This window comes from Lonchura striata, chromosome 1 (genome assembly GCF_050655825.1).
Source record: "Lonchura striata isolate lonStrDom1 chromosome 1, ASM5065582v1, whole genome shotgun sequence".
Classification (NCBI taxonomy): domain Eukaryota; kingdom Metazoa; phylum Chordata; class Aves; order Passeriformes; family Estrildidae; genus Lonchura; species Lonchura striata.
In genome coordinates this window covers 30,934,549-30,957,558 of record NC_140703.1, presented here as the reverse complement: position 1 = coordinate 30,957,558, position 23,010 = coordinate 30,934,549, and the positions used below count along the sequence as shown (strand labels likewise).

The window sequence follows — 23,010 nt, the reverse complement described above, 5'->3', positions numbered from 1 at the left end:
GGCAGCTAAAATCATGGATACACACCTGCAGGAAATCATGATAACCACCAGACACATCTTGGAGGTCTGGATACAGACTCTGCATCCCAGTCCCATCCTCACTCACCAGTTCAGTCCTGCTTGGAAAAGCCTCACAAGGAATGCTAACTCCTCCTGCAGAAGCTATGCTTAGGAGCCATGAGCTGTCAGATGTGGCCTGCCAGCCATAAGCAGGCAGATGCTCTGCCTGGTGCCTCTCCAGGGTAAGGTCACACACACCTGCCAGCACACCCTGTGAGTCCCTGCCAGGCTGAGATGTGCTCACCTGTGCTCCCCTGGCCCTACAGGGGCCAACACTGTTGTCCAGCATTATCTGTGCTCCCAGAGGGCACCCATATATTCCAGCAAAGCACAGCTTTACCATGAAGGCATTGAGCTCCAGAGAGCCATTCAGTGGTGCTACAGCTGCTGGGAGATCTGTTTTCCTACTCAGGGAAATGAAAACCTGTTAAATCACTATGTGATGACAGATAAGGAGGTATCAATGAACAGAGGCCTAGGCATCAAGGGGAAAGAATACACTCATTGTGATGAGAGAAACAACACCAGACAAAAGCAGTAGCCAAAGGACCATCCAGTCCAGCTAAGGGAAGCAGGTGAGGCCAGAGTGGCAGATGCTGGTGCACTGAGGGAATCTCAAGCAATGCTGTGGAATCAGAAAAGTGATGCTGGGAGACCTCCAGAGGTCTCTGGTCCAACCTCTGACTCAGACCCATAACTTTGTCCAGCCAAATCTGCAAACCCGCCAAGAGTGGAGAGACTGCCACCTTTCTGGGGACCTGTTCCAGTGTTGCTTTTCTGCCCTTCTGGTAAAAAACTCCTTCCTGAAGTTCAGCCTGAGCTTACCAGGATTCGGCTTGTTGTCACTGTCCCTTGATACATCACCTGCTACTATTGAGAAGACCTTGGCTCCATTATCTTTATAACCACCTTCTAGATATTGGTAGGAAACAATATAGGGTGTAAATTAGATACTAGGCAAGTACCAGGAACATGGTAGCTTAACAGTCATCCCCAGTGTTAAAAATTCTGCTGTTTGGGGCTGGTAGAAAGGAAAATAAAACTAGTTCATTAATATAATATGTTTGATGTCACAGGTTGTTTAGATGGAACTCAGAAAGCTAAAAGAGGCTTTTCTCTGGTGCAGCTCTGTGTCAGCCATGAACTTCTTGAATTCATACCTGGATATGTAGAGAGAGAGCAAATATTAAGAGAGATAAACCCCAGTAAGAACTCTGCTGACATCGGGAAAAGAACTTGACATGGGAAAATAACAGATTTATGGACCAGTGAATAATCTCATCATTATAATGGGCCTCAGGCCTATGATTCTCATAATGACATGACAAATTCCTTCACCAAACCATCACTGAACCTGCAACAGATTTGTTAGCTGTAAATAGCAATTAAGTCATAGAGCAGGTGGCCATCAAAAATAAATTTGGAGTGTGCAATCACAATTTCCTTACATATAAATTCAGTGGGAAGATAAATAAGCCTGCACTGCATATGCATGTTTTATTTCAAAAGAAATTAAACTCCAAGGAATTAAACTCCAAAAGGAATTAAGCTTCAAGGAACTTTGAGAGTCTTTAGTGTGGAATGCAGTGGTAAGGAAACTCTATGTGAAAAATGCTCAGAATTTCTGAGAGATGTGCAGTGTCTCTGGAATATGCAAAGCAAAAAAGCAAAAGCCCCTTGGATGAGCAGCCACAAAATGAAGGGTAAGGAGAAAACTTTTCTTCATATGTTTGTAGATATAATGTAACATTAATCTGGAAAATGGATTTTTAAAAGAAAATATAGTTTTTCATTTAAGTAAATAACTGAACCAGGAAGGAGAAAGTGGCTGTGAAAAGAAGATGAGGTCAAACCTAAAAATCTTTGTTAAAATTAAATAAATATAAAACATATATAAATAAAAGTCTTCAACCAGCAAAATTATAGTGAAGAGCAGAGCAGAGGACAGGAGCATAATTAATATGACAGTACAGGAATTGCCACCCCCAGTTTGAAGGCAAAATTTATGTGATGAAGTCAAAAAAATAAGCTAAGACCTGAATTTGAATGTATTTTTTTATACCATAATATTTTTTTATTCCCAAGAATGCAACAAAGAGTTACAGAGTTTCACAAAATAACAGGCACTGTTCAGATAAACTTTGCCTTATCTGCGCTCTCTCAGTTTTGGGAATTGGAGGTCCATCAGAAAATTCCTTCCTTCAACCCAGACTTAGGATACATGTCAGTAGGTCACTTGCCCTTTCACCCCTTAAAAATTTTCATCTGCCCCATGTTACTGTATAGCACCAGTTAGGAATTTCTGGAGTATTTGTCAAGGAAATGCTTTTATCCAGAAAACCTCTGGTTTTGGCAGCACATCCCAGCTCCTTTCATTCCTGTGCCCTTTCACCTGTCTCCTCTTGCCCCTCCTCACACCAGCTACAAAGAGGCAGGTCTCTATCCAAACCCATTACCTTTTCTGTTTCTTGTCTTCTCGTGTCATGAGTTTTTTTGCCCTGTTCTGACCTTTCTGATTTCCATGATTCCTTCATTTCACTTCCACTTTTCCAGTGAGAGAAAACACTGCAAGACATGTCAGACTGGGCTGTGTGGAGTACTGCTCTTGCACTTCACAGGACTTGTGGACAGCACAAACAAGATCAAAGTCATGAAGATCCAGAGTGTGAAGGCTGGACTGAGAGCAACCTCAATGCTCTGCTGGAATTGGATCCCCTTTTCCAGTTCAGACCCTGCCAAAACAATAGACTATTTTGAAAAACACCACATGCTCAGTTTCTTCTAACCAGATTACTCAAACTGAGATTTAACCAAAGTTTTCTTGGCCAAATTACAAACTCAAACCAGGAGCTAAGAACTTGCTGAACCCAAACCGAAGCCTCTCGCCTTTTAAATAAGCCAACATTGTGCTCACCAAGACACAGAGTGCAGGAAAATTCAGTTCTTTCCAGCTCCTAAATCTTCTGCTGACTCTGCTAATGGCAGGAACATCAACACTGAGCTAGCTTGGCATGACCCTTAGATTAATAAAACTGCATCTGACACCAGCCTGCAGCTCTCCACCCTGGGTAAGGCTGGGATGCCCTGTAGGAATACCAGAAGGGAAATGATCCAGTCTCCTGGATGTTCTATGCACACTCTGGCTGATCCCACGAGGTAGAGGTTACAATATCCCTAACTCTGACCTGCACCAACCTTTGTATTTCTAAAGGTTGCATCCCCCTGAAGTCTGACTCAGGCACCCCCTGTGGAGGGAAGAAGCAGGATCCATTTTAACAAGGCTGGAACTGAAGTCGTGCCTCTCCAGGAGCAGGGAGTGGCAAGAACAAAATCCTCTGGAACTGACAGAATGCAGCCAGGAGCAGAATAGCAGCAGTGCTGGTGACGCTAAAGGTAAAATGAGCCAAATTCACACCTGACATAGGCCAAAATTTCAGGGCAGCCACAGCACTTTATAGCAACTACAGTGGCTGATCATGTGAGAGATCGTTCACAGGCTGAAATTTTTCATGGTCTCCTGCCAGCCTTGAGCACTGACTTACTCTGAGGTCTTGTTATTTAAGCAACTTTTTTCCACCCTCCCCAGATTATCCACAAAAGTAAGTGGCTCCATTTTCAAGCACCCAGCATAGATTCTGGCACTCAATGCATTTTGGACATGCATTTGCAGATACTGTGGTCTGCAGCTGTGGTTGGGTGCTCAGCATCTTTCAAAACCAGACACATGATAAGTGAAGAATGAGGCCCTGATGTAGAGACCTAGGAATTCTAGGTCTCTTAGGAATTCCTACAGACCTAGGAAGTCTAGGAATTCTGGCTGTATGTTTTCACATCTGTCAACTTTGCTGGGTAAACCAAGGAGATAATATTGGGCAGCACATGTTACATGGAATGTTTTGAGGATAGGTGAGTTTTTGTAAGCAGCTTTAAAGAATAGAGTTTGTTTTTGTGCAGTGGCCTTAAGCCTCAGGATGAAGGACCAGAGTGTCTGGTTCTAACTGCTCCTGGCCCAGCTTAGGTTCCTTGTGTTCATTTCTTTCAGTTTCCTCTTCATAAACCTGGGATGCTAATTGTGTTTTCTGCAGGATACCTGTGCAGAGAAGTTTATTTTCATGTCTAGAGCACATCCCAGCTCCCAGCAAGGCTCTCCTGCCTGAGACAGAGAGATGAAAGCCAGACCTCAGTCCTGGGCTCACACTTCTGGCTATGAGGTTAAAAAAGAAAGGGGGTGAGTCAGCACCCTGTGGCAGTGCAGTGGCTGCAAACTGTCCTAAACTGACAAATAAATTTATGGCTGTTTCAGAGCAATCTCACCCACCACCACATCCATGGCATTTCTGACTAGCACCACTGAAATGGTTTCAAGTAGTGTAATGGGACAGACACTGCTGGTAATATGCCTGTTTTCTCTCATCTGTTGCCTCAGCAAGCCCATTCTGGTTTAAGTTAGTGTATTTATTAAAAGATAAGCCAAATCCTAATCACTTTTCTGCTCCGTAAAAAAAGATTCCATACTCCAGACCATTCAACTGAAGCAAACATTATCCATACTGTTATCCATACTGAATGGGTTACTGAATTACTTTTCTTTTATGGAAAAGAATAATATTTCTTTGACATCCTCTTTTCAGTTGCTTACAATCAGAATTCGCAATTTACAACTGCAAAACTGAGTTGGTAAGGCATTCTAAAAATGATTTTTAATATTCTTTGATTGTTTTAATGAATTTTCAGATAAAACACAGAAAGTTGTTAGTTTAAAATATAAAAAGTTAATTGAGTCTCAAAAATTGTTTGCTACTTGGTTACTTCTAACAAAGAGCAAGTTTGTTTGCTTTGGTTTGGTTTGAATGCTCCCATGAGCTCAGCTTTAGGCTTACACTCAGCTAGGTGTGCTTGTCTTAGTCAGGGTCCTAAATTATGGTCAGTGGCCCCGCAGTGGATTCCCGAGTTCTCACTGGAGTTTTAATTAATTCATATAATTTTGGGGCGTCTTTTTCTTTTGCCCATGTCTCAGAGCAGGTTAGCAGTCCCTAGGTCTGCCAGGCAGGATGGTATCTACTTGTGCTCCAAGAACTTGGCTTTCCAGACAAAACTAAGGTGTTTCAGATCTATTTGAGCTAAGTACATTAACTGCTCTTGCTTCTCTCAGGCACATGGTACAGGAGCAGCAGCCTACCTTCAAGGATGTAAAAATGTTTTCAAGTAAGATCCTCATTGCTTTCTTCAGGATGCTGTATTAAACCAGGAACAGAAAACAGAAAGCATGTGATGTTAGTAAGCAGTGGTTGAAGCTTTAACAATTTAATGCGGGGAAAAAAAATGCAGAGGTTTCAAATGCAGTTGGGGAGAAGCCAATTTTGTACGTCCAAAGGAGAGTTGGAAGCAACAACCTTTACACCTGAATCCCCAAATCTTCATCTCAGAGCCCTGAAGGGAGCATGTCAGAGGGGAAGCAAGTTGTTCAGACTCTGTGCCTGAAAGTAGAGACCAAAGTCTTTCGAGTCTGCTCCCGAGATTCGCTCATGCCCGTCAGCAGCACGGGGTCTGTCCTGTGCTCTGCCTGGTAGAAGGGACAATTCCTCAGGTGCTCTGACATGCTCGGGACGTCGCTGCGCTGCCAGTTGTGAACTCTGGAGAACAGGCTGCTGAACTGCCAGATCTAATGCAAGAGAGGGGACAGGAATTGGGGAGAGGAAATGAGGATTTTAAATACCTGTCTATGCTTACAATGGGTGTACATTACTCACTCTAGATGCTGCAATGAACGTCTGATGGTGAAGTGCTGGCATAGCAAGTGAAAGTAGGGTGTGTATTGTTATGTACCTCATACTTGCTGGTTTTGCTGCTTTAGTTATCACTTGCCATTTTTAATGGGGATGGTAATACTTAAATATCAGGAATTCTTAGTTCTCAGTGCCTAGAAGTGGTGCACATGCAAATGGGTTACCCAAGATGAACTTGGGTGGGGACTTTCAGAAAATGTCTAGTTACACCTTCATCCTTTTGTTAGATGTACTGCACTCTACAGCCCTGGCCCCTGACAAAAAAAAAAACCCTGTGCAAATTCACAACCTCATGAACCTTCCCCACGTCTGCACGTTTACATGCAGCTTTTCTTGTCATTCCCATGTTTTATCTGAAGAGAACACATGACTCTTTTTCCCAGTGTCACAGTCACTTGCCTTTTTGCGAGCTCTCCAAGAAGTACCACCATGGGAATATCTTTTTTTCTCCCAAACCAGCAGGACCATTCCCCTCTCTTGAAGAAGAGTTGCACAGATGTCCCTCATGAGCACTGACACTTGTGATAGCTGAGATAAACTGAAGCTGTCCAGGAATCCTGCAATGTACTTGAGCACTTCCACTGGGAGGCTGCTCAGCAAGTCCTTGTTTCTCCCTCGACTATCCACTATGGAATTGCACTTGCCCGGTTCAGCAAGAAGGGTGTCCACCTCTGGCTTAATAGCAAATGTCTTGAGAGGCTTGCTGTAAATAACCTTGGCCTTAAGTCCCTCGGGGCGGAAGTGATTTTGGACAAAAGGACATCCCAAGTAGGCCAGTGGGCAGCGATGCTGGAACCATCCATCCAGGCATGACTGGATATCAGCATGCACATTCTTGAAGTGGAATGGGAACTCATCCCTCCTAAAGAAATGACTGCAAGTGAACGTGAAAGCTGAACTGCTTTTGTTGTGTCTTCTGGTTACACATTCAGTGTAGAGCTCCATGTGCAGTTCTGGTGGGCTGTTTTCATCCAGAATATCTGCTAGAACTGCGCTGGAGGAGAAAGGCTCCAAAGGAAAGCTGTATGTCTGTGTTGCAAAATCCACAAAGAGTCCGTCGATACCTCTTGCTTCAGAGATCTCATGACCTTTCAGCTCTTTTTCCAGAGCACACAGTAGCGTGGCTTCAACTATATTTGTCTTAGGTAGTTCTTCTATGCTTATTCCCAGTTCTGAGGTATCCACTGACTTGTCTGAAGTTGGCATCTTGTGGCCCAGTGCATCTCCTAGTCGTGCTCTTTTGCCACAGTAACTAACTGGCACTTTGAAGGTGTAGACAGTCTTCACCTCCTGGGCTTCCAAGTTCCCATAGACAAAGTCCTTTTCTCTGGGAGTGCACGCAGCCATCTGGCCAAAGCGGATGAGCATTCCCCCGTGATGTACCAGATACATGTTGTAATCCGCTACACCGACTTCCTTCTTCAGCCTCTCCAGGACTCCTTCTTGCCAGGGAGCCAGTCCATTCAGTTCTCTACTCGGTGTTACTTGTTCAGACTTTTGGCCCTTTCCCTCTTCTGCACCATCAGGTCCTTCCTTTGCCTTGTCTGTGGAGCTGGCAGCACGAGAGGCTGATGCTGTTTTCTTGGAAGCCTCCTCTGTCTTTTGTCCTGTGCTGGCTGCTGAGCCTGTTACCTGGCAAGCCAGAAGCTCTTTGCTGAAAATGTTCTCCCACGTCTTGTAACTCCCCAGATCCATTCCCTCTTTGTCCTTTGCTAAATCTTCCCGCTCACGTTGGCTGAGCTCAGACTGGTCATTGCCCTCTTGGGAACCACAGGCAGCTCCTCCCACAGCACCTGCTTCCCCACCCATGGCTTGATCCATTAGTTCTTCCAGTTCATCCTTTTTCCTCCACTCTGGAAATAATTCAGCTATTTTCAAAGCCCTGAAAAGTATCTTCTGGTCTCTGAGTGCCAAAGCTGTGTCCAGACATTCTTCATTCAAGGTCTCTTTCATAATATTCTTGTGCAGCGTTGTGTCTGAATCCACGTTTGGCCAGCGGTTCCACTCCATGGAGCAGCAGACAACACTGGCTGGGCAGACCTGGAGGTGCTTCCCCAGCTTAAAGCGGGCCATGGAGAAAGGGCAGCCATAGGCTGAGTTGAGGCAGGACACCTGCTCCAAGGGGCAGAGCAATTTGTGCTCCTCTTCCTTGCACATGTGGAAGGTGGCCCCGCAGTGGAGGTGGCAGCTGATCACCATGCAGGACACGGAGATCTCAATGGGTGCGCGGCAGTGCCGGCTGAAACATCGCTCACAGTGCCTGTGTTGCCCAGGGGGAGCTTTCTGGGCCCGGTGCTGTTTGTGGCAAAGACAAGAAGGCAAGAGTTATTGTCTGAAGGAACGAGGATGGCCACAGACCCTCCACGCCCACAGCTGGTTTCCCCTCACGAGGTGTTAACATGCACTTCTGGTGGGAATGAGGGTGGAGAAAGTGGCTGCCAGCTCCATAGAGTCACCTATCACCTCTGACCCCCACGGTACAGCTTGCCTGGTAGCAGCACAGATACAGACAAGGTCTTAACTCCTTAGCTCAGGCAGCCAGGATATGAGCTGTTTTCTGTCCCAGTATTTCACCAGGCTGCTGAAACCAAGACTGCTAGGGGCACAGTGAAGGAGCATCCCACTTCCTCAACAGTGAGTAGGAAAAATGACATTCCTTTTTCCTCTCAACATTTGGCCTAGGCCTCTTCTCATCTCCCTACAAAGACATGGATGTTGCACAATGAACCTCCCTTTACTCTACACGACCAAGGTCAAGAGCGAGGATTATCTTCAGGATAATTCCAGTGTGGAAAACAACCTGGGTAAGAGGTAGCTTCCTTGGCCTTCTTTACTCTGCTTTCCTGATTTACCCTTACACTCCAATTGTTGGCTTACAGAACTAGAGGCTTCCCAGTCATGACTTGAAGCTACTTCCCTGGATACTTTCAACTGGTATCAGTAACTTGGCCCATAGAAGACCTGCTACAAGTAGAAACTTCCCAGCTTTTGACTTCTTGCTCCTTACTATAGGAGCTGCATTCCAGCCTGGTTCTGGAATCACTGTGAATCTTTGCCAAAAGAAAAAAGCTAATGATAAGGAAGAACTCAAGTTTTGTTTTCAAACAGGCCCCAGGTTGCTTTTCCTTTTCATGTGAAAATAGGAGAAAATTTTTGACCAATCGTCTCCCCATACATTTCATGCAGTAAGAACTACCATAGGCCCAATAGACTCTCACTTGGCTCTGAGAAAAGACAGGTATTGGTTGTAAAGTAGTTTTGACTTTGTATTATTTTTCCTAGGGTTAAAGAAAACAAGTTAAAGAAAGTAGTGTTTACCTAGATGTGCTTTCTTTTGCAAACCCAGGGTTAAGTGACCTAGCCCCGGGGAGTGGTGTGCTGCAGAGGAAGTGGGCTCAGGCTCAGGGGAAGAGATTTTATGTGAAGAACTTCCTCTCTCTTTCTTGAAGGTGTTCTCTTGACTTTGTGTCTTTCACACCTTTACACCCTGGCAGTGGAAGTCATGAACAACACCAGAGAAGAAAAAATGTCTGGGAAAGGCAATGCTTGTGTGTCTCTGCACAAAATACCAACACTCATATTTGAAAATTTGATGTGCATTAATTGCTGAACACAAGTTTGTTCCATCTTTTGCAATTTAAAATGCTGATCAATACCTGCTTACCCTCTTAATGAAACAACCCCATTCTCTCTTGGCCCTGCTGAGTAAAGAACATACACCTTTTGTGGTCCCTTTACTCAAACTTATACTCTCAAGTATAAGGTACCATCACCTTTGCAGGGAAAGAGCTCAATACAGCAATGCAGAAAATAAAATGTTGTGACTTTCATTATAACATCCCTTCCTTGCCTTGGAAACACTGGCTTCTCCACAGAGGTGACACGAGGGTGCTGGCCAGGGTGGCCTCAGCCACACCAAGCCCTTAAATACCTGTGGTTTGGGGTGGCACCTGTCCTGCTTTAGGCTGTTTAGTTACATCTACTTTTATGCAGCTCAGAGAAGCAGGAGATACAGATGGATTTATTTCACACTGGCGGCATCCTTGCTGCTCTCATTCTTGTAGCATTTTGGTGCAAATATAATCTCTAAAAATAGTCCCAGCCATGACTTGCATAAGGTCAGAGGAAGGCTGGGTACATTACACTGCAATAAAAACACGACTGTGTGAACAATACTTTCCACTGCAAAAGTAACTCTTGTGGAGAAATAGTTGATAAAAAACCCCCTACATTAGAGGCACAGGCCTTATTGTTCTCCAAAATACAGAAAGGACTGATGGCAAAGTTTCTGGAGAGAAGCCTGCTTTCACATTGTTGTATGCTGAAATAAACCCTGTCCAAATCATGTGTAGAGAAAGAAAATACATGCTTTGTTTATGAAAAGTGACCATATCACAGCATTCAGATGCAGAATCAGCCTTCCTTGTTATTCAGGCGTTTTTTAGTTTAGTTTATCTCATCTCTAACTTGTATATGCTGTTCTTTTTAGACAAAAGATATCTATTCCTCTCATTGTCAAATCTGTGAACATAGAGAACAGGAAGAAGGGACAGAGAGTTTTTCTGATATTTATCAGGGTTTGAATGCTTCTTCTATTCTGCCATGCCAGTAATCAGGAGCGCTGTATTTTAATTGATAATTTAGTTGGCTGTGGTTTAGTTGATGGTATTATTGCAAGTACACAAACAGCAAACTCAAAATGCTCAGCAGAAAGTTTACAAATTTTGCCTCAGTATGTTTGATACATAACGTCCAGAGGTAGGTGACACACAGATAAGGCAGGTGACAAAACATTTCTCTAAACTTGTACACTTCTTTATTCCATCCAACTTGCAAAATTTCTCAAGGTCTGGTTTAGGAAACAAAAAAACCAAACAAACCAGAAAATTATTATTTCAATCATGTTCAAGCTACTGTGTAAGGAAAGAATGCACATTACAGTCCAGTCTGTCCACTTTGGTAAATATTTTTAGACCATCATGACAGCAAATCAAGTAAGGTTTAAAAATATACAGCTGCTATTTTAACTGCAGCTATGTCTCTGTCTGGAGTGGGCCTTTTCAGTGATAATAAATTACAGTTTATAAACCAATTAAATTTATTTTCAGAAGACACATATTTAATTAATTTGCAGTAAATGAGGCAAAATAATACAAGTATTTTCTCATTTGGCATGTGACTGACCATTTGGCATACTAAGTTCATACATTGTACCTGACCTCCTTACACAGAATCAAGGGATACCTCCCAGTTTGAAGAAACATCAAAAAGGGCCACCAGAAACCCAGATAATGACCCTAAAGAGTGCCTCTGAGATGAAATTGCAAATGAACATAAAACAATCTTTCTAAATTTTACAACATGATAACAAGTTCTTAAAAAAATCTCATGAAAATTCACATCCAAATACTGGAGCCAAGAATGCTGAAGTTATATATAAAGTTACAACAGAAGGAATGTGAATATTTTTGGTGAAGTGTATAGGGTAGATAGGCAATATTCTCTATTTCTTTTAACCCTTGTTACCTAATATATAATGTTTATCTCATATTTATCATACTGAAATCTTGAGGGGAATAGTTATCAATTTTCTTACAATATAAGTATTTTCATGTCAGCATATTTACTATCTTAGATCTAACCATGTTCACAATAATTAATTTATCTTTGCAATACTATAGAAGCACTGGAGGTTGAAAAATACTATTACTTCTATTTGGCAGACGTAAAATTTAAGTTTAGAGAGATGAAAATCTGTAGAATTAAATATGGTGTTTTATACAAATATGTAAAGCCAAGCAAAAATGCCAAGCATAGAGATGCTCAGGTTTATGTTTCACCTGCAGTTGCATGCCTCTTGCACAAAAACTTTGGCAGAGCCAGCTGTAGAATCACATTTTCTAGGACACCAAGTAAGTCTTCTTTAACTAGTTATTTTCTTTTCTCTTCATGCACTGCTCTTCCTCAATCACTACTTGCTTAACAACCTTGTCAAGAAATCAAGCTTGGGTCTCCTTTTGCTAAATAGATATTTCTTAGAGGTGAGGACAAAATCACTATGCCATTGGAAACCATACTGTACTGCATTTATACATGAATCCCAGGAGCCCAAGTTTTCTTAAGTCCTCTTCTTAGACACAAAATAAAAGGCAAATCAAAAAATGGCACCACCTGGAATCGTGGGGACCTCTAAATAAGCTGAACACCACACCTCAACATCCACAGCAGGGTCACTTACAGCTTGAATGACCCCCTTGGCACTCAGCACAGTGGGTCACTGTCCTTCATGGCACTCCTGCTCTGCAGTTGCCATTCAGACTGACCTTGTACATACAAGTTCCCAGCCAAGCTTTAAATAAGGCAGGCAGTGAGTATGGTATGGCTCAGAGCTGCTGGAAAGGGAGAATTAAAGGTGTAGATGAAATCTTCCTCAATAACACTGATAGTGAGCATAAACAACACCTACTTTTGAAGTGACCTTGAACAAATTCACATGGATTTTAAAGGGTCCTTTGATTCCAGGGCAATCCTGGTGAACTTCAAATCCTTAGCGTAAGACATGGGGAGGACTATGATTTTCTGTGAAACAACTGACTTGTTGGGTAAGCCCAACAATGGAAGGATGAAGCTGTGACAATTTGGGAGCTACTGCCTGTATTTCCTACCTGGAGATCATCTGGATGAGGCCGTGGTGTTTCATGGCAATAACCACTATTTCAGAGTTACTGAACAGGTTGGAATTGCTTTATACTGAAGAAAGAAATCCACTGTACAGTTCATCAGTTGGGCAAGGAATTCAATCCATGCTCCTTGCCTTTCTTCTGGAGCTTGCCTGTTGCTCAGGTTCTGAGAACAGCACATCAGCTCCCTACACCTGACCTGCAGGACCATGGAGATCAAGAGAAGCTGTTGCACCATCAGGCCTCCTCCTTGCCTGGAAAAATCTGTGCTGCACATGGGCAGTAAAGTGGCGCCAAAAATCTGCTTGTGCAATTTCTGGTGAAATGCACGAAAGCTGTTACAGGAGGAGCAGGGACACTTCAGAGCAGTGAGGCACAGGTAAGACAGGGAACCCTTCACTGCACTCCCCACTAAAAGACCTGAATCAGCAATGTTTCTTGCTCCTCCCTACCTGGTTCAATGTAGCCATAGCTCATCTGAGAGAAACCCACCCAAAAATTCCAGGTGCTGAAATGGTCCCCTGGGCTGGTGGCATAGTGCAGGATAGCTCAGCATCAGCATCATGTGCTGGGCTTGCTGGGGAGTCCTGTGGGGAGGCAGATCAGCAGGCTGTGACATGGAGCTGCTCTGCTGCTCCTCAGACATGTCAGGAGTCCCTGTGCTGTCCTTGGTAGACACAGTCAAGCAAACTTTCACTTTGCATTGGTAACTAGGAAATAGGTTTGGTCTTGGTTTGAGTTCAACAAGTGCTTTAAAAGAATGGGTCCAGTTTCGTTGCAGTTTAAGAAAAAAAAGGAAGGGTAATGGTCCAAACCATGTTTTTTTTTTTCTCTTTGGGCTCAGGTTCAATTTTATGCTCTGGTAACAATCTCATTAACATACTTTTCTGAAAGGTGTCCGGTGTATAGAATCTCAGAGCTATTTGTTAAGATCTAAGTAATAAAATAAAAATAAAAGAGATTAATTAATAAAAATTGCTAAGCAGTCACAATACTAAATGGTACAGTAGTACCTTTAACTATTGAAATTCTTACTTCATCATTCATTCAGTCTAGATTACCAACATAAAGTTTGCAGTCTCAATCTACAAATCTCATTTTAAGTATAAGCACTTTTGCCATGAAATTGCTCTTCCCTTTCCTCTGACCCTTACTGTATCTCCTTGTCTTCTCTGAGTTTCCTGAAAATAACAGAAATTTAATTTTTGATTTATCATCTGATCTGCTGCTGAAGCTTCCATCTTACAATCAGCATTTTAGTTTTTTTTTAAATCCTGCAAACAGTGCTGCAAACTACAGCTAATTCACTGAATATATTATGGAGGGTTTTTTTTAGAGTAGTATGTCACAGAAGTGCTCACAGTTACCAGCTGCCTCTGTTTTAGAGTGTCATTTAAGACATCTCATGATTATTCTATTTCATCTTAATTACAAAGGCTGTTTTGAAGATGTCTTGATTTTCATAGCTTGCTACAGTAACCATTACATTGCACCAAGGTTTGTACAATAAAACCTCCAACTCTATTTACAAAGCCTTACCTTGATCATAGAGTCCCTGTGCACGTACTAAACACTTCTCTCCTGGTTGTGCTCAGCTGGGCTGAAGTGAGGTGGGTGAGGGAGACCTGCACGCAAAGAAAGGGAAGAGAACAGAAGGACACGGAGCAAGCCCAGGCAGAAACATCAAGTAGTTTTGGGATGTTAAAAATAAAACCCGTGCATGTGACCATGTAGCTCAGCTTACAGAGCTGTCTCTTCCACTGTATTTGTTAACTCTGTCACTCCTGGAGTGATACTTCACAGACAAGTGGAGAGGCAGAACCAATAGTACTCTGTGGCCCCTGCATGAGAGGAAAAGATTGAACCCCTTCCCCAGCCCTGTATCAGCTCCCTGATGCTTTCTGATGGAGGTTTGCCCTTGGTGCCCACACCAGTTTGTGGTTTCTGCAGTTGGAATTGTCACCCCATTCCCACTGTCACTGGACATAGCAGCTGGCACAGACAGCAGTGGTGGTTTTCTGATCTGTCCAGGCAGGGTGGACACAAGGAGAGGAGAGTGGGAATGGCCCAAGCTTGAGCAGCTGGGCAAAGGTGCCTGCCCTCCTTCTGGGGACCCCCAGGAGACTCCCAAGCTTCAATCCCTCCACTGCATAGTGAAAAGGTCCCACCAGCCACCAAGAGTAAGCCTTGGTACAGCTCCCAGCACCACCTTCCTCAGCCAAACCTGGGGAAGCAAAGGAGCAAAGGAGAGCAGTCATGTTTTACTGCAGGCACAGACCCATTACAGCACTTCACGGTGACTTCCACGGTGAGCACTTCAAACTAATGGTGCCAGTGAGGTTCAGGGGTTCAGATGGGGCAGGACCTGCTTCTCCCTGGTGGGTGCTCACCCTGTTTGGCTGCAGACATCCCTTGTGACCCTGCTGCTGTTTGCTGCCACCTCTCACCGCCTCAGAAACACAGAACAACGCTTTTGGCTGTGGTGGCCTTGAGTTCCTAAATCATGATGAACTTGATACTTTGCCTTATCTTTCTCTTTCCCTGTCTGTGAGTCCCCAGTGACTCTCATGGCTTGAAACATTGCAGGCAACTGTTTTCATTTTTAGGGCTGAACAAAATGTCAGTGGGTGACAACCAAGGCTTGCTGGTGCCAATTGCAACTTAGTAGAGCTAAATATGGCCAGCAGTCTGGCTCCGTGGCCTTTTTTAGAAAGGGCTGTATTATCATGATACCATTTTCTGGCATCCCATTGCACTGGGGAAAACAAGAGCCAGGGGTATTTTGCCTAAACTTGAATTTAACCCAATCACACGTGAAGGCTGATCTATTTACTTTGTCCACTTCCACTCTTCCTCCCCCAGCTCAGGGTCATTTGTCAGCCTTAAATGTTGTTGTCATCTTTTCAAGCTGTGTTTAAAACCATGCTGAGGGTGTGCCTTGCTTTTGCATGAAGGAAAAGTCTACTCAAAATTGTGTATTGGTTTAAGAGAAAATTCCCTCCAGCTGAATTAACTCAGATTACAAAAACACTCAGGGCTTCAGAAGTTGTCTGAAACGGAGCTACCTTCTGTCTTAATTTTACCAGCACCTGATGTCAGCCTGATCTCAGATATCTTTGCTTTCAGACAGCTGGAACTCTGGTGGTGCTTTTTGCTGTTTCCATGCCTTATTCCGTGATCACACAGATCCAGACAGCCTGGGCCTGCCTCTCTCTCTCTCTCTCTCTCTGGTAGGCTTCCTCACAGCCTCACCCCACACAAGGCCCCAAGTTTTGCAAATCTTTGCCTGCAGGTGATAACTGTGATTCAAAAAGGTGTCATCTGTGGTGGCTGTTAAGGGCAGGTTATCACAAGACATGCTGAATGAACATAGTTCACCACGCCTTAAAATATGTACTTGGTGGGGAGAAGGGAGAAGAGCAGAGAGACAGGAAACAGGAATTCATCCTTGTACCTGCACTGCATTAGCTCAGTTGCACCTGAAACCGGACTTTCATCAAAACCAGGAGAACCTGAAGGTATCTGCTCCCACCCATAACTGTGCTAATTTGATTCAAGGTATATCAGGAATGCCAGCCAATACTATAACCAGACCTCCTGCTGCATTACAGATGTGCTTAGGTAGGGTGCAAGAAATGTGAAATCCCTGAAAGGAAAGTGAAACTGTGTTTTTTTTTTTTTTTTTTTTTTTTGGTGCAAATGCTTTGGGAGAAAGCTGTTGCCTGTCTGCTTTAATCTATCTTATTCACTGGGTAGAAATGCTGTGCTTCTATATGAAGCCCTGTGAAATATACCGATGTGTGTATGTACACAAATATATGTATCTATTGATGTGGCAAAATTGTCTGAGATCTGGTAGCCTGAGAGAGGTGAGGCTCCTGCAGCCCCATGTTCATGTTCAAGTAATAGCCAGACACAGTTTGTATTCCCAATAGGCACATGCATGAATTTTCATATGCACCAATTAAGCAAATACACATGGTCACAGATTACACATCCATCCACACAGAGCACTCCCACACAGCACTGACAGCCTCATCCCACGCCCTGCTCCAGCTGAGCAGGACAGAAGTGCGCTAGTGACCGTCTGTGTCCATCTGTGTATTTACAGAAGAATTTACACTCGTGTACAGCGGGTCTCCTTCCAGCAGCTGCCTCAGGCAGTGCCCAGGAGCTGCCCCTCACTCCCAACCTCTCCAGCCCCCAGCAGCAGCTCCCTGTGGTGTTCTGACCACAAGTTCCTCACGCAGGGCAAAGTGCAGAAGGAGTTTAATGAGAAGATCTGACAGGCTGCGCTGATCAGGTGCAGGACATGGACAAATCATCACAAACCATTTACACAGGACTGGCCCTTTTTATTCCTGTGTGCTGTATTTGTTTCTCTGTGACCTAGGTCACCCTGGCTCCTGCCCTAATCACTCCCTAACGAGTCCTGTGCAATCCCCAAATGCTCTTCCCCTGCGTCTCATCCTGTCCCACACCCCTGAAGACAGCGACACCCCCAATGCTAAAGGTGCTCTGGGGCTGAGGCTCCCCTGGGATGGCACTGGACAGGATGTTCTTTTCTCTGAGTCCTTAGTTTGGGTTTCCACCTGCCACTGTGCCTCTCGAAATGGGCCTTTACTGGGCTGATGGCTCCTGGGACGGGCCTGGAAGCAGCCTGGCAGGTGCTGCTTGGGCTCCCCCTCCTGCCATCACCGCCTGTGCTCCTGTGTGGGTGTGCGGGCCCGCCTGTGCCACAGAACGCGCTGCCCGTGTCTGCCGCAGCGCACACCGTGGCTGGCCGCAGCCTCCCCGGCCCGCGCCTCTGTCCGCCCGCGGCACAGCGAAATGGCTCCGCGGCCGCCGCACCGCAGTGACGCGGTCTGCGGTGACACCGAGGCCACCGCTAGGGGACCTGCATTAATTCAAGTGGAGACATCAGCCCGCTGCGTTATCTTGGGCCGCACCAGCCCCGGGAGCATCCCTGCCCCTTTCAGCACTTCCCGGCACGGAGCTCCCTGGCGGCGGCGCTGGCGGGCGGCGCCTTGGGGCCTAGCACCGCCGTAACATTGACGGCTGCTGCGCCATCGCCACCGCCGCCTCCGTGTCCCGGTACGCCACCCCACCGGCCGGCCGCCGCCGTCCCTCAGGCGGGAAAGGGACGCGGCACCTCCTCCCCGCTCCCCAAACCCTCCGAGGCGCGGCGCAGCCGCCCGTCGCACTACAACTCCCGGCGTGCCCCGTGAGGGAGAGGCGCGCCCGCGCGGGGGCGCGCGCTGCTTGCCGGGAGTCGTAGTCTTTCCTTCGGGGCCGCGCCGTCCTGAGGAGGGCGCCGCCGCTGCCGGCCGGTCTCGCCGGAAGGGCTCTCCCTCCCAGAGGGCGCCGCGGCGCGCCGCGCGCGTGCGCAGTGCCGCCGCCAGCCAGCGCCGGGCAGGCAGGGAGGGAAGGAGGGAGGCAGGGAGGGAGCGGCGCTCGCGCGCCTCGGGCCCGAGAGGAGACAGCGCGGTGCCGCGCCGGGCCGGCAGCAGGTACGGGGGCGGGGGGGAGCCCCGTTACCTCGGCCCCGGCGGGGCGAGCGTGACGGCAGCCGGGCGGTGCGCGGGGCCGCGTCCCCGCGGGAGGAGGGACCGGGCGGGGATCGGCTGCCGGCGGCTCGGGTTGTGTGTGTGTGCGGGGGAGGGAAGGCCCGGGCCGGGGGTGCCGCGCGCGGCGGGAGCCCTCTCGCGAACCCCCGGCCCGCGCGCGCGCAACAGGCGCGCGGGGGCCGCGCGCGGGGCGGGGCCGAGCCCGGCGCGGCGGGAGCGGCGCGCGCGTGGGCCGGGATTGGGACCGGGACCGGGACCGGGACCGGCACCTGGCGGGGAGCTGGGAACAGACGGGCCGGTCCTGCTCTGCCCAGGGAGGGGCCCCTCGTGGCCGGAGGGACTCTCTTGGCTCGTGCCGGTGGCGGGGCCGCGCGCCGGCTTTGGAAGTCACCGTGGCTGGCTGCGCGGAGTCGGAGAACTCGGTGCCGCGGGGACGGGATGGCCCGGTGCTGCTGCTCCCACGGCGGGACGGGGTGGGCAGAGGCAAGGCGTCAGCTGGACGAGACGACATCGTCTTAAGCTGAGCCAAGGGAGGTTTAGCTTGAAGATCAGGTGGAATTTTTTCACGAGAAGCGTGGTTAAGCATTGGAATGGGCTGCCCAAGGAGATGGTGGAGCCATCGTCCCTGGAGGTGCTTGAGGAAAGACTGGATGTGGCACTCGTGGCACTCGGTGCCGTGGTGTGTTTGACATGGTGGTGTTGGGTCACAGTTGGACTCGGTGATCTGAGAGGTCTTTTCCAACCTGATTGAATCCGTGGAGGGGAAGGGAAACTTTCTCCTGGGTCTTCCAAGCTTCTTTTTTTTTTTATTTTATTTTTTTTTCTTTGCTGTGTTAGTTTTGTGATTTACAAAAACTCTGCCATCTCCCTGCAAATATCACCCCGTAGCCCTCATTATCTCACTTATGTTATTTTTTTGACTGCCTGTATACGATGACAGGTTAGCTCTTGGTAGCCGTTTCCAGCCGTGTGCTGTTCCAGAGACTTTATATGCAACAGGAACCCGTCCCATTCATAGTCTCTAAATCTTGTTGCCCGTAGCACGGTCCATGTAGCAATGATTTTAAGTTTTGCCTCTTGAGGGCGTTTCATGAAAATGAAACTCCGGGCTGAAAAGATACGTCATGAGCTGTGAAAATACCGGGCTGCTGTTTCTGCAGAATTCCCAAATGGTGCTGAATGGTGGTGTTTAATGGTCCCTTTATCCTTTATTCAGGCTGCTTTTCCTCTGGGTTTTTTTGTTTGCTGGCGTATTTTCTGCTCTGACTGCTTGATGTTAATGAAAGACTTAGGAAAGCTGGGATCTGTCATTGAACTCTCAGGAAATGGGACTTTATCCTCAGAAGCTCTTTATTTTAAAGCTATTTTATATATACCGCTGTCACTTAGAGTAGTATAGTTAACGAAGCACTGTGTAAATTAATAGGTTGTATCAAGCTGATCTTTTGTGTATTTGGCCTTGTTTTTATTGTAACTTCATTGTGTTCTCCTTTCAGTGTTACCACCTGCATTGACATGTGAATTAACTCATTCAAACCCAGTTTTGAAGTTTCTACTTGAACTGTGGTTGCACCTTTTAATTACCCTTTAGACATACCCATAGGCACAGGGGAAATGAATTGTAGCTTGAGGCAGGGTAACTCAAGATGACACGTGAGGTAGAGGTTTTTCTCAATATGGATTTTCTTTTCAGTCTTTCAAACAGATTCAGTGATGCTTCACTTCTGAGAGATGTGACTGTTTTGGGGGCTTGGCATCCCCCCACTGACCCCCAACTTCAAAGCAGAGTCTTTGTCGCATCCCGTCTCTCACTCTGACCCTGTACCAGGGTGTTCACCTCTTGCTGTCAGCATGCCATGTGCTGATTTTCTCCAATGTTGTGTTCTCTGTGTTGATGACTTCAGAGCTGGCATGCTCATGTGGTCCTCTATATTCAGCTGAGTGTTAGCTCCTGGAGAAGTCCCAGTTTAGTCCATTTGGAAAGGAAAAGGCAGCAAAAGCCCATGGCAGCAGCACTGGCCCGATCACCACGAGAACTGAAAGTCCTACAGTCAGTTGTGGCAGTTTCTGAAAGGTTCTTTATAGAATTTCCTAAATGTAAATGTTTATTTAAGCAGGTTATTTGATAGTCTTATTTCATCTTATTTCAGCTTTGGTGTTTCTATACAGTGCTCTTTTCTTTCTTTCTTTTTTTTTATTTCCTCCCCTTCCGTTGAATGAGCTAAGGTTAATAGAACAGTACATTTTCTTTTACGGTCCTGATTCTGCAGGCTTGATTTAAAATGTTTATGTTTGCCCCTCCATGGGGTTCTGAATTTTTTCTTCTGAAGTGTCCCACAAGTTTGTGAGGGGGCGTAATTTCTATCTTTGAGTAGACAAAATAAAAGTGTAATTTTAAAGGTAACTAAACAAGTTCTTAAGTTGCAAATTTTTTTTTTATGGCAAGAGGATAATGGACGTGAACTAGTGCCTTCCTGAAAAACTGAAATCAACTTTTTCCAAAATAGCATATAGCACATTAAAAAAAAAAAAAAGTGATGTGATTTAGGGCTAGGAGCTTTATTGTTAATTTGAAACATGAGAGAAATAGAAAGGCAGCAGCAAATACTTCTGAAGGCCAAAGGTAATAGTGAGCGAGCCTAGTAGGCTGTGAATAAGTGAAGAAAGATAAAAGACATTAAAGGAATTACACACTTGATGAAATATTCTGAGTGGATGAAATATCCGCACAGGAGGTTCTGGAATGGTGTAATGGACAAACAAGGTAGAAAGACCAGACCACCTCTTTTTCAGAGAACCAAGTGGAAGCTGAACTGATAGAAAAATTATTCAGCTTCATACTAAGGGACGAAAGCATAATGGATGTACTTGTTTGACTAATGTAATAATACTAATAGAGAGAAATGCTGATGTAAATTACAGAGAACAGAGACAGCATTATGATAGCAAGTCAGCTTTTTTTCTGCTCTGAGGAAAAAAAAAACCCTCGTCTGTTACAGTTTTTAAGGTCTGTTAAGCAAGTAAGTGGATGAAACTGCTCGATTATTTCCAACAATAAATGTGGAGTTTTCAAGATACAAAATGCCAGCAGTAGAATGCAAGGCCTGTATAAATATCAGTACTTTTAAATTATTGTGGACAAGGTAAAGGGACTCTGGAAAAACAGAAGAGGTAATTTTAAGCGAAACACTCAAAACCTATATTGAATATAAAATCTGTAGACCAGTAGGACTGGAAATTATATTATTCCACCTCCTGAATGTCTTGAATTGCATTAAACATTGTGCAGACTTAATAATTCATTTTGAGGATAAAAAGTAGAGGTAGTCTAAGGCAGGTGACAGTAAATTTCCTTTCACCAGAATTGATTTAAAAAGGATGTTAGTAGCAGGAAGGTTTGAAAAAGTGTTAGAAAGTTGTGGTAGACTGCACATCACAGGGCCACTTCTGCTGGTCTGGTCATGTTAGACAGGAATAAATGGAGTTCAGTGACAGAAGAAATTTGGTTTGGAATATGTGAACACTTTAGTGAAGCATAATTATTGCTTTTTGTCATAAAGAGACAGACGCTAAAACTCATTGGAACTGAAAGAAATACGACTGTTCCTGGATGTGTGTGGAGAGTTATGGACTTGGGCTTTCAGAGTGTGACATAAGATTTAGCCAGCCACCTGCTGCTGACAGCTTCCTTGTGATCCAGAGTACTTATTTTCTCTGTTTTTCTGTTTTTGTTGGTAGTTCAGAGTGCTTGTCAGGCTCAGCAGGAGGATTCATATGTTCTGTGAGATACGAAGTGGTTTGACACACACAGATTTTTATTTTATATAAAGTTGAAATTATATGTAAGTGATGTGCTGCTTCTAAAACCATAAAATAAATACCCTGTGGCTAAACATCCTGAACATAACTCCAAATAAGGCTTTGTAAGCCTACTAAATTTAGTGCTGAGGTAACACTTGAAAGCAGATTCACCTGTTGAATTATGAAAATGTCATTTTGGCAAGCAAGCCGCCTGTTAGTGGATCACAAACTGTAAGTGTCTGTTAGTAAAGTCCAATAATAATGTTGTGATTAACATGAAGTTGTTGTGGTCTTTGTCTGAAGTAGGGTGGGATTGCCTCTTAAAAGACAAAGGGATTCTTTGTAGAGCTTCCACATGATCCTTTCTTCAACTGCCTAAGTGTTCTCATTCTACCTTTCTTTTGGTATTGATAAGTTATCAGAAAAGGGAAGAGGTGTCTCTGTGAATGTGCTGTTAGATGGATTCCGGAGCTTTTGGTAGGAGGGATATTGGGTGTAAATGGGATGAGGGAGGCAGAATGAGTGTAACTAAGCTTTGAAGTGCCTGTTGGTTTTGGCTTCGTGTGGGTGATGCCTCAGTGCTGTGTGACTTTTTCATTGCTGATGTCCAAAGCTAGGATGAAATCAAAGCTAGGATGAAAAGTAGAATTTTGTCTTGTTGTTATTTTGTGGGCTTGCACACGTATCTTCCATAGTGCTGAGTCACAGCAAATAATACAATTGTGGCAGGCACATTTGTCATCATGGGAAGCATGAGGTAGCTTTGCTTTTGGTGCCTTCTGATATTTCCAACCCTAAACAAAAGCTGCTTGAAACTACAAAGTCAACTTAATTATTAATTTAGGTTATTTTTAACCTAATTAGTTTTAAACTGTCAGAGATTTCTTCTTTTCATGGTGTGAAATTTTGAAAGGTGCACTCTTGTTCATTCATAAAGAATGTTTAGGGCAAGTTAGGATTTTGGAAATTTTAGGGTGATTTTTTTTTCTGACAGATGACTGTCAAATGTGGTTTTCAAGCAGTCCGTCTTTTAAATATGACCTTACAGAAAACACATAGTGGGTGTAGGGAGGGTGTGCTGTTATCTTGATCAAAATACAAATGAATCTCCTTTTT

At 45.1% G+C, this 23,010-nt stretch overlaps 2 protein-coding genes across 2 annotated transcripts in view; one reads left to right on the top strand and one right to left on the bottom strand.

The window, feature by feature from the left end:
* Window positions 1-5,336: 5,336 nt before the first annotated feature.
* On the bottom strand, window positions 5,337-14,209 carry FBXO40 (F-box protein 40). Its single transcript, XM_021549023.4, has 3 exons — window positions 14,066-14,209; window positions 6,246-8,141; window positions 5,337-5,722 (listed from the first exon to the last, which is right to left on the bottom strand). Exons 1-3 carry the CDS (start codon window positions 14,072-14,074, stop codon window positions 5,525-5,527), a joined length of 2,103 nt encoding a protein of 700 aa, XP_021404698.3. The 5' UTR covers window positions 14,075-14,209; the 3' UTR covers window positions 5,337-5,524.
* A 3,721-nt stretch (window positions 14,210-17,930) lies between these two features.
* Window positions 17,931-23,010, top strand: part of KPNA1 (karyopherin subunit alpha 1) — a 50,343-nt gene continuing 45,263 nt past the window's right edge. Inside the window, exon 1 of the mRNA XM_077781250.2 lies at window positions 17,931-18,036. The gene's annotated coding sequence lies outside the window, so the exon portion shown is untranslated. The remainder of the gene's footprint in view (window positions 18,037-23,010) is intronic.